Source organism: Trichomycterus rosablanca, chromosome 3, assembly GCF_030014385.1.
Source record: "Trichomycterus rosablanca isolate fTriRos1 chromosome 3, fTriRos1.hap1, whole genome shotgun sequence".
NCBI lineage: Eukaryota > Metazoa > Chordata > Actinopteri > Siluriformes > Trichomycteridae > Trichomycterus > Trichomycterus rosablanca.
In genome coordinates, this window is record NC_085990.1 from 24,057,009 (window position 1) to 24,076,286 (window position 19,278).

At 39.6% G+C, this 19,278-nt stretch overlaps 1 protein-coding gene across 2 annotated transcripts in view; it reads right to left on the bottom strand.

The window, feature by feature from the left end:
• The window catches only part of ntng1a (netrin g1a), a 241,765-nt gene that overhangs the window by 19,177 nt on the left and 203,310 nt on the right, over window positions 1-19,278 (bottom strand). Inside the window, exon 6 of one of the 2 annotated variants that reach the window (XM_062991103.1) lies at window positions 15,755-15,799. The exons of the other annotated variant lie outside the window; for it this stretch is intronic. Coding sequence (XP_062847173.1) covers window positions 15,755-15,799 — 45 coding nt within the window. The remainder of the gene's footprint in view (window positions 1-15,754; window positions 15,800-19,278) is intronic. 2 annotated transcript variants of the gene reach the window in all.

A 19,278-nucleotide genomic window follows, 5' to 3' on the forward strand; every position in this document is an offset into this window, starting at 1 on the left:
AGCCATCATTCCAAGAATATCCAGGCAGACACTGGTCACACTTTCTGCCCGTCACTCCACTTTTACATTTACAATATCCTGTAGCATTACACAGACTGTTCTCTGAACCCCACTGATTACAATTACAGTCTGCAGAAACACACACATACACACTGCTGTATACACACTGTTGTATACACACATGCTGGGGATAAGCTCATGAACTGATGATCCAGGGAACAAATTATTATTATTGTAATTATTTTATTATTTATTATTATTATTGATGTTGATATGATAATGATGATGAATTTATTTTCTAATTATAACAAGCACTTGAAGTAATAATGATTCCAAACAAACGTCCTTTAAAAAAGAGTTTGTACTTTTTTGTATCCTTATTGATCAATAATCAAAGATATAAATTATGTTTTGTAGCTTAGTGTGCAAAAAACTATATGAAGTTAAAGCAAGTAGAAAGAAAGAAAGAAAGAAAGAAAGAAAGAAAGAAAGAAAGAAAGAAAGAAAGAAAAAAATGAAAAAAATGAAAGAAAAAATGAAAAGAAAAAGAAAGAAAGAAAAAAAGGAAAAGAAAAAAATGAAGAAAGAAAAAGAAAGAGAGAAAGAAAAAAAGAAAAAAAGAAAATAAAAATATTAAGAAAGAAAAAGTAAGAAAGAAAAAAGGGAAAGAAATTAAAAAAGAAAAAAGAAAGAAAGAAAGAAAGAAAGAAAGAAAGAAAGAAAGAAAGAAAGAAAGAAAGAAAGAAAGAAAGAAAGCTTATTAAATACAGGAGAAGGAAAAACAAAGATGAAAAATAAAAAGGTTGATAAGTGGAGCAAAATAAAAAGACCTAATAGCTTAAAAAGTACAGACAAAAAAAAAAAAAGTGAAATAAGAAATGAGCACTACAGTACATGGGTGGTGTGTATTGCTATTATTTTAGTTACCAAAAGCACACTATTGTATTTAGAAATACAACATTTCTGAAAAAGTTAAAACAAATATTAGAACCGTGATTCCTCTAATTTTCTTAAATCTTTATATAACTGACAGAGTACAAATATTTCCAATGTTCCAATAAACAAATAAAATGACTGCAACACACTCAAAAAAGTTGTGTTAGAGGCAAAGCAAGAGTAAAACTTATACCGTTTTGAACTATTCCACAATAAGCCGGTGAATTGGTAACAGGTGAGTTAATCAAGACTGGGTATAAAAATAAGATCCACCAAAGAATCATTCTTTGCAAGCAAAGATAAGTCAAGGTTCACCACCTTTTGCCAAACTTTGTTGCCAAAGTTCAAACGTTTATCAAAAAAGAATATTTTTCAACGGAAGTTTACAAATAATTTAGGTCTTTCACCATACAAAATCATTTAAAAAGATTTAGTGAAGCAGGACTTCTTGTAAGCCAAGTCTGGAAATTACTGTTGAATGTGAAAGCACTGTATGGGAAACCATCGTACTACTGTAATAAATATAGCCACATGGGCTTGAAAGTAGTTTAGAAAACCATTGTTACTTGACACACTCCAAAGCTGCATGAAGAAATGCAACCTGAAACTCTATTGCATAGAAAGAAAACCATATATGAATTTGATGCAGATGAGTCCACGTTTGAGCTTGTTTTGGGAAAACAGATGTCAAGTTTGTGCAAGAGAGGAAACTTTTATCAGCAAAAGGTGCAAAAGCCGTCATGGTATGGGTGCCCCCGGCATATGTGTAAAAGTACCACAGATGCGGAGGCATATATCGTTATTGTAAAGGGGTGATATCAAGGCAGTGTCTTTTCCCAACAAGTTCATGGTTAGTAACTTTAGCAAGACAATGCTATTCTGCTTACGGTACATCATTGTGGCTTCATAGACACAGAGTGTGTATGCTTTGTCTTGTATAAATAAATATATAAGAATATATGAAAAAAATATGGAAGTTTAAGAGGATTAACAAATCACAGATTCTTCTTAATACTGCATTTTACAAAATGTCCCAACTTTTCAGCACTGTATGCATTTTAAATATTATTATTATTATTATTATTATTATTATTATTATTCCTGATGAAAAATATTTAAAAAATGGTAGCAAAACTGTTTATTTCACTATTGTTACAATTATTACAGTTCTATTACTACACTAGCATTAAAGTCTTTTTTATAGTAGTATTACTGCTACATTATTACAATGATAATAAAATTATAGGACACACTTAGGATGTAAATATTTCTGTTACTACACTATTTTAATATTTGTTTTTTCCCTTTTTATTACATTTTTATGTTTTAATACCTCTTTATCCTGGCAGGGTTATGATGGGTCCAGTTTCTCTGGAATCACTGAGCCCAATGCCGTAACACAAACGGACAGGATGCCAATCCATTATGATAGACAATTATTATTATTATTATTACAAAACTATTACTATAAACACTTTTGCTGTATTATTACCTCACTAATTCTATTATCAGATTCCTTCATCACTAGACTATTGTTATACTACCACTTTTTTGGTATATTATACAGTACACCAATATTTAACCTATATTTATCATTCCACTACTATTCTACATTTATTGTTTATTAGTAGATTTACATTTTATCATAGTAAAACATTAATGGCTGTATTATTTAGAATGAGGTTTGCGTAGATGGCAATAATGGCATGAAGTGATGAAGTGAAGAGGCAGACAGATGGCAGAATTAATAGTGATGGGATGAAGGGGTGACACGTGACAGAATGGTGTGCTAAACATGATGCTAGGTTTTGCATGTGTGTATATGATGACTTGATCAGACTAGGCAAAAGGCCCACTAACCTATACACACATTCTTATCGTCGAGCTCGGCTGAAGCATTGCGGTAGAAGCCAGACTTGCAGTGCTGACAGTGCTGGCCCACAGTGTTGTGCTTACAGCTCACGCATATCACCGTGTTTAACAGCACCACGTAGCTGCAGCGGTTCGAGTGGCTGAAACACTCGCAATCTTGCAAAAAGGAAGAAAAATGCCATTGCCAGTTTAAGCTGTGTGTAAATATAGATGTGTGTGTGTGTGTGTGTGTGTGTGTTTGTGTGTGTGTGTTGAGACAGCACATGCTTGGTTAGAAAAGCTGGATATCTGGTTACTTTAGGAGGCAGATGAAGCAAGGCGACTGTGTTAGTGAGGCAATCATGTTTTATGCTACGTGTGTGTGCGTCTGTGTGTGTGTTTTGAACAGCACATGCTTGCTTATTAAAGCCAGGTATTTTCCACTTTAATACTCATAACAAAGTACATGTTAGCTGAACATTTTAGTTTGAACACACACCACAATAAATTGCAATGACAATGATGATGACTATAATGTTGATTATGATTTTGAAGTTAATAAAATGAGGATTAGACAGAATAATGCAGTAACATGCTGGTTTATAATGAACAACCAATCCACTGGAATCTAAAGGAAATAGGCAAAACTCCTTACAAACGCTGACTAAGAGTAAGCTTTGAGCTCAGTAATTTTACTACTGTGCCATCCTGTAAGATGTGTAGCTGCATGTTGTGTTTTGCTCTGTACATGCTTCACTAAACATGATTCAGATATGTATCTTAGTTCAAAACAGTTAATATCAACACTTCTCAAAATATTATGGTTTTCATTCAGACATCTCTCTATGCAGTATTAATTTATTCTGTGGCATGGTAGGTTAGTGTTAAGATGTTGTAGCCTGATTTCACCCTGTTCTTCAATGGTGAGGACCACCACAGAGCAGATATTATTTAGGTGGTGGATTATTCTTAGCACTGCAGTAACACTGACATGGTGGTGGTGTGTTATTGTGTGTTGTGCTGGTATAAGTGGATCAGACTAAGCAGCACTGCTGGAGTTTTTAAATACCATGTCCACTCACTGTCCACTCTATTAGACACTTCTACCTAGTTGGTTCCCCTTGTAGATGTAAAGTCAGAGACAATCGCTCATCTATTGCTGCTGTTTGAGTTGGTCATCTTCTAGACCGTCATCAGTGGTCACAGGACGCTGCCCACAGGGCGCTGTTGGCTGGATATTTTTGGTTGGTGGACTTTTGTCAGTCCAGCAGTGACAGTGAGGTGTTTAAAAACTCCATTAGCGCTGCTGTGTCTTATCCACTCACACCAGCACAACACACACTAACACGCCACCACCATGTCAGTGTCACTGCAGTGCTGAAAATGATCCATCACCCAAATAATGCCTGCTCTGTAGTGGTCCTGGGAGAGTCCTGACCATTGAAGAACAGCATGAAAGGGGGCTAACAAAGCATGCAGAGAAACAGATGGACTACAGTCAGTAATTGTAGAACTACAAAGTGATTCTATATGGTAAGTGGAGCTGATAAAATGGACAGTGAGTGTAGAAACAAGGAGTCGGTTTTAATGTTATGGCTGATCAGTGTATATGATACTGCTATGACAGTGATGTGTATATAAATGTGTATATAAATGAGGGGAATTCCACAAGAAAAAGCCTCAGTAAAAGAAAGAATAATTATTATTGTTGTCCATGTGTCCATAATTCCATCTCCAGTCTCAGTACTTGCTGGAACATCCTTTTGCCTTGATAACCTCTAATAAAACAACCTGGCAAGTGCTAACAAGCTTCTGGCAACTTTCTTGTGGAATCTTCACCCATTCTTCTTTTGTAAAAGCATCTAACTCATTTAAGTATGATGGCTTTCGTGCTGGAAGTGTTTCCTTTAAATCCCACCAAAGATTTTCTTTGGGATATAAATCTAGAGAATGAGAATGGCACTCAGGTATATTCCAGAACTGATTCCCTAACTAAACTTTGCTTGACTTGGAAGTGTGCCTGGGATCACTGTCTTCCTAAAAAGTCCAATTATCATCAAGATGTATTTTTACCCCAGAAGGCAGAATACTCCTCCTCAAACTGCCTTGATGTCAGTCCCAAGAACGCCATTTCCTGCAGCAGACAAACATCCCCTCGTCATCACTGGTCAATCTTTATGCATGAGCATGGGGATTGTACTATTCTGGTCAGAAGCCTCACATTTCTTATGCCAGACAAAATGCTGATCCATATGGCCAAACAGTTTTAGTTGTGATTTGTTGAACTCTGCAAGTCAAATTGTTTCTGACATATTCCACTCTTCCTAGTCTTCAAGGTCAAGAGTGGCATGCACCATAGAGTTTGAACATTAGTTTGAGTAAAGCCCTTAGTTGTTGAGTTATTTGCTTATGGTTGACACTAATACATTTGTCCCAGTCCTTTTCAGGTCATTTTGATTGTTCCAAAATGGTTTAATCATGTTGTGACCCAACTTAAGGTCATATATGCACACATATACATGAGTACACTACAATAAAACACTTTTTTGTTTGTTTAGAAACTGGGTCAGACTGGAGCATCAGTCGTTGTACAGTGTTTCTGGAGCAGACATGGTTAAGGGTCTTGCTCAAGGGCCAAACAGTGGCAACAGTGGTTGTTGTTATTACTATTATTATTGTTACTATTTTTTAGGAGTAAATCGCTTAAGAATCGTACTATAACGTAAATAAAAATGTGACCCACAGTACACAGTAATCTATCACTGTGTTACTTTGTTATTCTATTCTCAACTTCAAGCAAAAATGACATTTCTGTCTTTTTTAAAGAGAATACACACACACACACACACACACACACACACACACATATATATATGTATGTATGTATATATACAGTGTATCACAAAAGTGAGTACACCCCTCACATTTCTGCAAATATTTTATTATATCTTTTCATGGGACAACACTATAAAAATAAAACTTGGATATAACTTAGAGTAGTCAGTGTACAACTTGTATAGCAGTGTAGATTTACTGTCTTCTGAAAATAACTCAACACACAGCCATTAATGTCTAAATGGCTGGCAACATAAGTGAGTACACCCCACAGTGAACATGTCCAAATTGTGCCCAAAGTGTCAATATTTTGTGTGACCACCATTATTATCCAGCACTACCTTAACCCTCCTGGGCATGGAATTCACCAGAGCTGCACAGGTTGCTACTGGAATCCTCTTCCACTCCTCCATGATGACATCACGGAGCTGGTGGATGTTAGACACCTTGAACTCCTCCACCTTCCACTTAGGGATGCGCCACAGGTGCTCAATTGGGTTTAGTCCATCACCTTTACCTTCAGCTTCCTCAGCAAGGCAGTTGTCATCTTGGAGGTTGTGTTTGGGGTCGTTATCCTGTTGGAAAACTGCCATGAGAACAGTTTTCGAAGGGAGGGGATCATGCTCTGTTTCAGAATGTCACAGTACATGTTGGAATTAATGTTTCCCTCAATGAACTGCAGCTCCCCAGTGCCAGCAACACTCATGCAGCCCAAGACAATGATGCTACCACCACCATGCTTGACTGTAGGCAAGATACAGTTGTCTTGGTACTTCTCACCAGGGCGCCGCCACACATGCTGGACACCATCTGAGCCAAACAAGTCATCTTGGTCTCGTCAGACCACAGGGCATTCCAGTAATCCATGTTCTTGGACTGCTTGTCTTCAGCAAACTGTTTGCGGGCTTTCTTGTGCGTCAGCTTCCTTCTGGGATGACGACCATGCAGACCGAGATGATGCAGTGTGCGGCGTATGGTCTGAGCACTGACAGGCTGACCTCCCACATCTTCAACCTCTGCAGCAATGCTGGCAGCACTCATGTGTCTATTTTTTAAAGCCAACCTCTGGATATGACGCCGAACACGTGGACTCAACCTCTTTGGTCGACCCTGGCGAAGCCTGTTCCGAGTGGAACCTGTCCTGGAAAACCGCTGTATGACCTTGGCCACCATGCTGTAGCTCAGTTTCAGGGTGTTAGCAATCTTCTTATAGCCCAGGCCATCTTTGTGGAGAGCAACAATTCTATTTCTCACATCCTCAGAGAGTTCTTTGCCATGAGGTGCCATGTTGAATATCCAGTGGCCAGTATGAGAGAATTGTACCCAAAACACCAAATTTAACAGCCCTGCTCCCCATTTATACATGGGACCTTGACACATGACACCAGGGAGGGACAACGACACATTTGGGCACAATTTGGACATGTTCACTGTGGGGTGTACTCACTTATGTTGCCAGCTATTTAGACATTAATGGCTGTGTGTTGAGTTATTTTCAGAAGACAGTAAATCTACACTGCTATACAAGCTGTACACTGACTACTCTAAGTTATATCCAAGTTTCATGTCTATAGTGTTGTCCAATGAAAAGTTATAATGAAATATTTGCAGAAATGTGAGGGGTGTACTCACTTTTGTGATACACTGTATATATAAATATATATATATATGTATGTATATACAGTATATATACAGTGTATCACAAAAGTGAGTACACCCCTCACATTTCTGCAGATATTTAAGTATATCTTTTCATGGGACAACACTGACAAAATGACACTTTGACACAATGAAAAGTAGTCTGTGTGCAGCTTATATAACATTGTAAATTTATTCTTCCCTCAAAATAACTCAATATACAGCCATTAATGTCTAAACCACCAGCAACAAAAGTGAGTACACCCCTTAGTGAAAGTTGCTGAAGTGTCAATATTTTGTGTGGCCACCATTATTTCCCAGAACTGCCTTAACTCTCCTGGGCATGGAGTTTACCAGAGCTTCACAGGTTGCCACTGGAATGCTTTTCCACTACTCCATGACGACATCACGGAGCTGGCGGATATTCGAGACTTTGCGCTCCTCCACCTTCCGCTTGAGGATGCCCCAAAGATGTTCTATTGGGTTTAGGTCTGGAGACATGCTTGGCCAGTCCATCACCTTTACCCTCAGCCTCTTCAATAAAGCAGTGGTCGTCTTAGAGGTGTGTTTGGGGTCATTATCATGCTGGAACACTGCCCTGCGACCCAGTTTCCGGAGGGAGGGGATCATGCTCTGCTTCAGTATTTCACAGTACATATTGGAGTTCATGTGTCCCTCAATGAAATATAACTCCCCAACACCTGCTGCACTCATGCAGCCCCAGACCATGGCATTCCCACCACCATGCTTGACTGTAGGCATGACACACTTATCTTTGTACTCCTCACCTGATTGCCGCCACACATGCTTGAGACCATCTGAACCAAACAAATTAATCTTGGTCTCATCAGACCATACGACATGGTTCCAGTAATCCATGTCCTTTGTTGACATGTTTTCAGCAAACTGTTTGCGGGCTTTCTTGTGTAGAGACTTCAGAAAAGGCTTCCTTCTGGGGTGACAGCCATGCAGACCAATTTGATGTAGTGTGTGGCGTATGGTCTGAGCACTGACAGGCTGACCCCCCACCTTTTCAATCTCTGCAGCAATGCTGACAGCACTCCTGCGCCTATCTTTTAAAGACAGCAGTTGGATGTGACGCTGAGCACGTGTACTCAGCTTCTTTGGACGACCAACGCGAGGTCTGTTCTGAGTGGACCCTGCTCTTTTAAAACGCTGGATGATCTTGGCCACTGTGCTGCAGCTCAGTTTCAGGGTGTTGGCAATCTTCTTGTAGCCTTGGCCATCTTCATGTAGCGCAACAATTCATCTTTTAAGATCCTCAGAGAGTTCTTTGCCATGAGGTGCCATGTTGGAACTTTCAGTGACCAATATGAGAGAGTGTGAGAGCTGTACTATTAAATTGAACACACCTGATCCCTATGCACACCTGAGACCTAGTAACACTAACAAATCACATGACATTTTGGAGGAAAAATGACAAGCAGTGCTCAATTTGGACATTTAGGGGTGTAGTCTCTTAGGGGTGTACTCACTTTTGTTGCCGGTGGTTTAGACATTAATGGCTGTATATTGAGTTATTTTGAGGGAAGAATAAATTTACACTGTTATATAAGCTGCACACAGACTACGTTTCATTGTGTCAAAGTGTCATTTTGTCAGTGTTGTCCAATGAAAAGATATACTTAAATATCTGCAGAAATGTGAGGGGTGTACTCACTTTTGTGATACACTGTATATATATATATATATATATATATATATATATATATATATATACTGTACATATAGCCTACATTTTTTCCATTCTAAAATAGTTTTCCAGGTCACAAATAAAAACACAATGTGCCCTACCTACATCAGACAAACAAAAGCAGACCAGCAGCTGTTCCAGTATCGATCAGGCTTTTGAGAACAAGTGCATCAAGAAATGGAATGCAGTGTTATGACAGTACTTGTGAAAGGACTCAAAAGATGTACAGTGTATCACAAAAGTGAGTACACCCCTCACATTTCTGCAGATATTTAAGTATATCTTTTCATGGGAAAACACTGACAAAATGACACTTTGACACAATGAAACGTAGTCTGTGTGCAGCTTATATAACAGTGTAAATTTATTCTTCCCTCAAAATAACTCAATATACAGCCATTAATGTCTAAACCACCGGCAACAAAAGTGAGTACACCCCTAAGAGACTACACCCCTAAATGTCCAAATTGAGCACTGCTTGTCATTTTCCCTCCAAAATGTCATGTGACTCGTTAGTGTTACTACGTCTCAGGTGTGCATAGGGGGGGTGTGTTCAATTTAGTAGTACAGCTCTCACACTCTCTCATACTGGTCACTGAAAGTTCCAACATGGCACCTCATGGCAAATAACTCTCTGAGGATCTTAAAAGACGAATTGTTGTGCTACATGAAGGTGGCCAAGGCTACAAGAAGATTGCCAACACCCTGAAACTGAGCTGCAGCACAGTGGCCAAGATCATCCAGCGTTTTAAAAGAGCAGGGTCCACTCAGAACAGACCTCGCGTTGGTCGTCCAAAGAAGCTGAGTGCACGTGCTAAGCGTCACATCCAACTGCTGTCTTTGAAAGATAGGCGCAGGAGTGCTGTCAGCATTGCTGCAGAGATTGAAAAGGTGGGGGGTCAGCCTGTCAGTGCTCAGACCATACGCCGCACACTACATCAAATTGGTCTGCATGGCTGTCACCCCAGAAGGAAGCCTCTTCTGAAGTCTCTACACAAGAAAGCCCGCAAACAGTTTGCTGAAGACATGTCAACAAAGGACATGGATTACTGGAACCATGTCCTATGGTCTGATGAGACCAAGATTAATTTGTTTGGTTCAGATGGTCTCAAGCATGTGTGGCGGCAATCAGGTGAGGAGTACAAAGATAAGTGTGTCATGCCTACAGTCAAGCATGGTGGTGGGAATGCCATGGTTTGGGGCTGCATGAGTGCAGCAGGTGTTGGGGAGTTACGTTTCATTGAGGGACACATGAACTCCAATATGTACTGTGAAATACTGAAGCAGAGCATGATCCCATCCCTCCGGAAACTGGGTCGCAGGGCAGTGTTCCAGCATGATAATGACCCCAAACACACCTCTAAGACGACCACTGCTTTATTGAAGAGGCTGAGGGTAAAGGTGATGGACTGGCCAAGCATGTCTCCAGACCTAAACCCAATAGAACATCTTTGGGGCATCCTCAAGCGGAAGGTGGAGAAGCGCAAAGTCTCGAATATCCGCCAGCTCCGTGATGTCGTCATGGAGGAGTGGAAAAGCATTCCAGTGGCAACCTGTGAAGCTCTGGTAAACTCCATGCCCAGGAGAGTTAAGGCAGTTCTGGGAAATAATGGTGGCCACACAAAATATTGACACTTCAGGAACTTTCACTAAGGGGTGTACTCACTTTTGTTGCCGGTGGTTTAGACATTAATGGCTGTATATTGAGTTATTTTGAGGGAAGAATAAATTTGCACTGATATATAAGCTGCACACAGACTACTTTTCATTGTGTCAAAGTGTCCTTTTGTCAGTGTTGTCCCATGAAAAGATATACTTAAATATCTGCAGAAATGTGAGGGGTGTACTCACTTTTGTGATACACTGTATGCTGGAATATGCTGGATTGACATGACATTGTGGAAGATAAATAATGTGTGAATATCAGTAATGACTTAATATATATAAGCCTTGCAAAGCAGGTGAGAAAAATAAAGCATACATATGTAGTCAGGCTAACTGTGAATGCATCGAAAAGACAAACATCAACTGTGATCTTCACACCCGGGTTTAACTGTAAGCCTGTATAAAACTAGATGACTGTAGAAACTATGATGATGTTTGCCTATCTGTTCTAACATTTAAATAGGTAGCTAGATCTTTTGTCCAAATACATGTTTATGAATATACTGAAAATGTAGTTTTTTGGTGAGATTTTTAAGAATATACCTGCTGGGTCAAAATAAACAAACAACTGAAATTCTCTTGATTCCTTGTTAGTGATTAGTTGGAACCAGTACACACTAAAAGTCCACAAATAATGAAGTAGTGGTGTAGTTGTCAAGGCCAGAAAAATGTACACCTTTCACTGAGAGATGATTTTTCTTTATAGTCATACAAATACAAAAACCTTCAAAAATCTATACAACACAACAGGCCATGAACTAAAAGATGGTGTAACACTACTGATGCTGTACATGTCAAGCTTGATTGAAGAAAATCCTACCGGATGAAGGTTGAGGTCAGATACAACCAAACTATTGATACGTTAAGAGAAGAAAAGGTAAGGCATTCAAACCCAACAACACTATACCTCTTGTCAAACTAGTATTACTAGTATTATGCTCTGGGGCTTTTCTAGGCTTTTGCTGCCAGAGAATTGGAACATGTTCCAATTGTTTCACAAAGATCAAAATGGGCTTCCAGGCTTAAACCAGGCTTACATCAACCAATCAGAACTTTACACAACAGTCAGCTGTTACAAAATTGCAGTTGTTATTCAGGGTGCTTGGTAAAATGCAGCCCACTTGTTGCATACTGCTGGCTGTTTGGGTACAGAGTTTTTATTATCATGATCTGGATTGAGGTCAGGTCCCACACACACACACACACACACACACATACACACGCACCTGTCATCTGTCCATCTGTCCACAGTATGAAATACAAGTCCAAAGCTGCCTGGATATGTCAGTCATTTCCAACCCATAACACACAGCAGAGCACACAGTATTGTCCAAAATAATCAGTTAAATTAAAAACTTAAAAACTTAAAAACAATTAAAAACTAATAGTGAATTATTAAATCATAGTTCTCTAAAATTATTTTTTTAATTAATATTCATCTTAAACTCAAATTAAAACAAATTTGCCAGGATGTGTTACCATTAAAATGAAATGTTTGCCATACAAATATTTTAAAAAACATGAAGCTAACACAACAGTTATATTCAAAGGTTTAGAGAGCACTTTCATGCAGAAATTCCATATTTTATGAGTGACAATAAGTATATTTGATGTTAATTGTAATCATGATTTGGAGTAAAACCAAAATAAAAAAAGGCTGTGTGTGTCCTAAGTTTTGAGAGGATTATGGTCTTATGGTCTTATGGATTATGTCTTAGTGTACCAAGCTAGTGCACTGGTCCTGGTCACAGTTTCACTTAGTACTCTTCCTCTGTAGCTTTAGATAGATTTGTTTGTGGTATGATTCATTTCCTGGGCTTCCTTTGGCGTCAGCAGCACAAGCCCAGGATAGATTGGTGCGCTTGGTTTGTTTCCCTTTGGGGGCCTCTGTGTCAGAGCACCTGTTTAAAGCAGGCAGAAAGGGGCCCAAGCCTGAATTACATTACAGCAGAGACAACTGACATGTTAATGGTGCCCCTGGAGTACCATGGCCTCTGCACTGTCTTTAGCAAGTGCAGAGCCCAAGCCCTTTTACCCCACAGTCCATTTGACTGTGTGATTAACCTCGTCTCTGGTACTACACCATCCAAGGAAGGATATTCTCACAATTGGCCCTGGAACAAAATGTCATGGATTAATATATTTAGGAGGCCGTATTTGTCCCTCTTTTACCCTCTCCAGAGTGGGCTTTTTTTCTTTGAAAAGAAGGATACATATATTATTAAGGGTTGAATAAGATTACCTAAAGGATCGCCACCCTCTGCCGCATATGAACTCTGCAGCAGGCCTCTGTTTTTACCAAGCTGGACCTGCACAGTGTCTACAGCCTCAACAGAGTGCATCAGGGGATTAAGTGAAAGAGAGTATTCATCACCCCTTTGGATCATTATGAATACAGGGTAATGCCCTTCAGCCTCATGAATGCCCCCAACTGTCTTCCAGCAGTTCATAAACAATGTACTCCTGAAAGCACTTGGGCATAACATGTTAGTCTACCTCAGTGACACTTATCTACAGGAGGAATCTAGAAGAGCAGGTGGCATGCAATTGCTTTTTAATAACCACCTTTACGTTAAGCTTGAGAAGTCCTGGTTCTACACCAGCCCCATGGTCTTCTTGGGCTCTGTTGTTTCCAGGTGCACCCTGCAAATGAATCCAGAAAATCTCAAGGCCATCATAGAGTCGCCTTGCTCCACTTCGGTTTGGCTGGTCCAATGTTTCCTGGGCTTTGCCAACTTATTCAGATGGTTCATGAAGAACGTTAGTACTGTTCTGATACCACTAACCACTCTGACCAGCAAGAAGTTGGGTAGGTTTCATCAGCTCAGGAAGCGTTTGACAACCTTAAGAAGCACCATGTCTTAGCCCAAGTGCTGAAACTAACCTGAAGTCTCTTTAGTCATTGAGGTAGATAAACTGCACTTTGCATATTTTTCTCACCTACTATTGCCCTGTGAAAGAAACCATGTTGAGGATAAACATCTTGCAGTTAAGCTCACCCTCAAGGTATGGAGGCACTGGTTAAATAGGGCCAAACATCAGTTTCTGGTCTGAAATAATCACAAAAACTTGGCATACATTTTGGATGCCAGGCATCCGAATTACCATCAGGTCAGATGAGCTCTGTTTTTTGGCAGATATGATTTTGTTCCTTCTTATCAGCCTGGCTCGTACAACACTGAACCAGTCTCCCTCTACCACCAATGGAAACTTCTAACCCATCCAACCCTCCCTTTTATGAGCCCATCATACCAGAATCCAAATTTGTGCCTGTAAAGCTCTTCAAGAAACCACTGCCACTAGAGCCTTTGCTGCAAACCAGAAGAGGTGCCTAGAACCGTCTCTTTGTCCAAGTCAGTGGGTTTGGTTATCCACCAAAGACCTGCCCCCGGAGTCCAGAAAGCTGGGTCTCAGATATGTGGGACCATTTAAGATCTTTAGGATGGTTGATCGGTTCTCATCATACATATTGCAACTTCCCCAGTCTGTGCGAATGAACCCTACATTCCACATATCATGCCTCAATTCAGTTCCTTCACAACCCCACCCTGCATCCAACCCATCTCCACCTCAAATGGTTGCCTGTTCCGCAGTTTACACTGTCAAACATCCCCTTGATGTATGCCATGTAAAAGGGGCAACCAATATGTGGTGGATTAGGAAGGTTACAGCCCAGAGGGACATCCCTGGGTCCCGGCCTGACATATCCTTAACCCAAATCTGATCCGAGAATTCTGCCGCAACTGAGAACTAGGAATGTCTGGAGCCATTTCTGGGGGTGGCAGGAAGTGCAGAGTGACCCAAAAGATTCTAAAAGGACTACACATCCTAGGGGTAACAGCGTTCTTTATGGCTGACTTGGCAACTATTTAATGAAGCCCGAAATGTAAAGAGCTGCTAAGGTAAACTGCTAGTGCTGTGATAACTTACTTTTCTTAGTAAATCAAGCTCTCTTACCTTTCATCTTTTTGGCATTTTATTGCTTTGTCAGTTCTCAGATTCTTTACCATAGATTCAATTCTGCCTCTTTAAAGAAACTCTGCTCGGTTCAACCATTTGACTCCCTTAGTGATTTATTTTATTCCTAGTTATGGTGGAGGGAGAAGCATTGGGCTGTTTTGGGGTCTCAGTGTATTGGTGGACTTGGTCACAGTTCCACTCATTGCTCTCCCTCTTTAGATTCGATTGATTTTATGTGGTATAATGCATTGAGTGATCCGTCTCCCAATTCACTCATGACTACTTTTGAATTATTATTTTTTTTGTAGCTGCCCAATGGATACAAAACCCACAAAGCTTCTACTCATGGAAAAACTTAAAATTGAAGAATGCCAGCTACAGAATATCACATAATCTACAGGGACCCCTTTCAAATGAATGATACATGGGGTAGAGGGCATGACTGACTGACTGAACACAGCAACAAATGAGCTACAGTCAGTATTTGGATACCCACAAAATTCATATGTTTAGTAGGTGTAGCTTATAAAACGTACCAGATAAACTACATACGGGTTCAGTTATGAAACAATGAGAATTCCTGCACCTTCATGTTTACTCAACATCAACCCTTCATGATCTACCTACCACTTTACCTACTCACTTACCCTCCCTTACCACAAATCTTACATAGAACTTGAACTCAAACTGCTACAACATTTTACCTCGATTTATTCTCTTCCTCTCTTTATTGTCCTGGCTGAGAGAAAATCAAGTCTCTACAGGCCTTACACCATTATCAAGTCTCCAAGTCTGAAACTGGAGCATGTGTGTGTGTGTGTGTGTGTGTGTGTATGTATGTGTTTTGTTTGAGGAAGAAGTCTGACATTTATTATAGCTGCTTAATCTCAGCACTGCTCTCAGACTTGTCAGAGCTTCTTGTACGTTATCAAGACAGAAGAAAAAAATGAAAACAAGTTTGACCAATTGGAGGCTGTCAAGACTTTTGCCTGACAGCACCACGAACGAGATCCCCTACTAAAACTGGGAGGTTGAATCTTGGGTTATTTCATTCAACTTACACTACAGGCTGCTTTGTGTGGCAGATCTGGAAAGAACAATAAAAAAGGGGATAAAAAGAAAAAGAAACAATATTTGGTCTAAAGTATATCCTACCTTGATTTCGGTTAGCAACACCTAGGGATGAAACATTCTGCCGGACTGTATGCAATCAGAAGAAACGAGCAGTTGTTAGAATGGACCTTGTGTGTGTGTGTGATCAATCAAATGCACTAAAAATGGATCTAGGTTGGACCAGGTGGACACAGAGACGGCTAAACACACACACACACACACACACACACAGCTAAGGCTTGGGTTCTGCAAAACTCTCTTGCACAACTGGGAACCGCCAAGCCTGACAGGAAACAAGCAGGAAATGCATCCCAAAACCAGTCAAACATTCATTGTATGTAATTTGTTGCATGTTCTTTTTATGGATTTCTTGCATTGGATGGGATGATGGCTAAAAAAATGAGAAAAAAGCACCAATGTGTTTGTGATGCTAACTAAGATTTCTTTTAGTGTGTACACGTTGATATGCCTGTCTTGCACGCCATGCATCTCTATGTTTAGAAAACCTTCGCATAAATTCATCAGATTGATTATTCGATCAATATCTAATTACATGCCATTTCAGGAAGAAAGAATAACAATGAATTAGTGATGTGAGAAGGCGCCGGTGGGCGCTAATGACAGATAGCAGGGTGAGAATCTTCATAATTACATACAATTCATCATTTCCTCCTAGAGATGGTGGAAATGCTGGACAGGCCAGGGATAAAAAAAAGACTTGCTGTCCATTTTATCTGTGTTTTTGTGTGGAAATTAACATGGGTTGCCTCATGCCTGAGTGACTTTAGAGCAGTGCGAGTGAAACCTAATGTGAATGTTTAACTATCTTGTATGTACATTCTTTGGCCATTTTATGAGGTTCATTTACTGTTACCTATATTTATACTATACTGACTGTGACTTCACCCCATCTGTTTTGTACCCCCTGTATCCAATTTATCAATGTAACAGGACCCCTGTAGGGCTTACTTTGACCAGATAGTAACACTAACTAACATGGTAATAATATTGTAGTGTGTGTTGTAATGGTATAAGTGTAGCAGGTGCAGCAGTGTTGGTGGGATCCTCTAAACACCTAAAAGCTGGAAAAAGACTAGGACTTTAATCAAAAATTATCAGAAAGTGTCCACTGATAAATGACTAGCGGATGATTAACACTCATCACATATCTAACTGTCCACTTACAACCAGCACTAATAAGGTATGTGTTCCTAATAGAGAGGAAAGTGAATGAAATAGGATTTAAACAGCACTGCTACACTCATACCAGAACAACACACACTACCTTGTCATTACTATGTTATTGTCAGTGCAGTGATGAGAATGGTCCAGAACATATATTGTCTACTTGGGGGGAAACAAAGTGTACAGATGTGCTACAGTCAGTAATGGCATTCCCAAAAAGTTCATCTGTACGGTAGGTGTATTTATAAAATAAGCAATGACACATTGCACAATACACGCAAACCTATTAGAGTAGCTGGTAGATTTTACATACTTTATGTAATTCATTTTATGTTAAACTGTATTTTATGAGGAAATTAAAGTAAATAAATAAATAAACTGATGAAAATGTGATAAATCAATATGGAGAGGTGATGCTAAGACTTATTAATAGCATAGGCATCTGCTAGCATTTTCATTTATTTAGATTATATATACTGACAAACAAACTAAACTTTGTTCCATCTAGTTTTCAAACAGACCAACAAATAAAAAATTTTAACATGCCCTTGCCGACTTTAGACTACAGGGCTAAAGCTGTGTTCACATGGACATTCGTACAAGTTGCTGAGATCAGCAGTTGGTCTCAGTAATGGAATCATGCCATATATGACTGAGGGGGCATGATGGTGCAGATGATTGACGTGTTGGTTCCTTTTAACAGTCACCGGCGCCTTGTTGAGTGTTGATTTGCTCTGGTGGAGGTGTTTCTACTTACAATGAATCTCTTTGCTACGCTCTTAAAACCATGATGCCAGGCTCAATCTATCTCCTTATGGGAACACTGCCAGTGTTGTGGCCTTTTTTGGCCGTCACAAGGGCCCCTTTCCAAAGTGGTCCTTTCCCACAATTGGGTGCCTCTCATAATTGCTTTTTCTGGCTTGTTCTTAGTTTTCTTTCTTTTATTTTTTTTTCTGAGAACTGTCATTTTGTGACAACCAGTTTTTATTCTGCTCTGTCCACTTAATTTTGGCCACCTCTTTTATTTTTCCTACAAATTGGGTTTTAGTTTAATTCTTGCATGTGCATGGCTACACCTTCTGCCTCAGTGACACTTGCGTTGTTACAAATTATTATTATAATTTATTTTAAAACAGTAGCACATTATAAAGTGTTAAAAACAACTGCAGCATTAATAGTGATATATTTGATGGTGTATTTAGAATAAGGTGATGTGAATTGGGACAAAGCCAAAAAATTTACACTTTATCTTGGATAAGACCATGCATCAGTTTAATATCAGACTGAAGGTCTGTGGAAAGGAAATACTGTAGATCCTTGGTGCTGGTGCAATGTGGCTCATCTGCTGAATGAACTGAGTTGTGTCCTTCTGCACTGCTATTTTGGCCGGAAGAAGGGGCACAAAGGTGCAGAGTCGCTGTTAAGTGATAATCACTTGTGCCTCCTAAGCATTAATTTGCATCAGGTGGGAGTTTTTCTATATATCACGGTTTCTCTCTTTCACACTTGTCAGCTCCTTTGTTGGCACACTTGTCATGCTTTAAAGCTGTGATATTTTTTGATAGTCTTTTGGTCTGGTCCAGTCTTCCGCTGGTGCGCGATGCCAGCATTCTTTAGTTTTCAGGGAACTCACCCCAATGTTAATGCATTTTGGGCCTCACAGTAAAATTGCCCATGGAAAGTGGACTACCTAAGAGGTGGCATGACATTCCTTTCCTGTAGCAGGTACCACCCATAAATCAGTGTTAAACATTTGCACTTGGGTCTATTTTTGTTCTTGCATGTGTGTTGATTCACCTTGCATTCAATGTGTTGTGACACATCAACCATATCACAAGGATTAAAATGACCTGGAATTTAAGCCACAGAACTTATTTTGTTGGTCCATACCAGAATAAATAGTATTCATGTCCTCTGGCATCAATAAGTCCTGGCTGGCCAACAACCTGTCGGTGGTTCATGGTTTGTCCCACTTCACATCTGTCAAATGACATTTACCATGGCTGCTTGTGACACCACTTGCTGATCATATCTGCTGCATTCAACACATAAACTACGAGGAACTTCTATCAGCCCATTGTACATGCACGATTGTTACCACATAGGGATTGCCATGCACATTTTTGGGGATGGTACTAATGTTTTGTTCATTCTTGTACATTAAAATCGGCAAGGGAGTGTTTAATAGTATTGGAAACAGGCTTTTGTTACAAGAACGATGGAAACAAAAGTTTGAACAAGTTAATGATAAAAAGCTTGATTGGCATATCTAAAGGAAAAAAAGAGTTTTTAATAATTTAGGTTTTCTTTAAAGAGACACTAAATATCAGAGAGAAAATGCTCAGCCTCAACTCAATATGTTGATTTCCACATGCACCCAT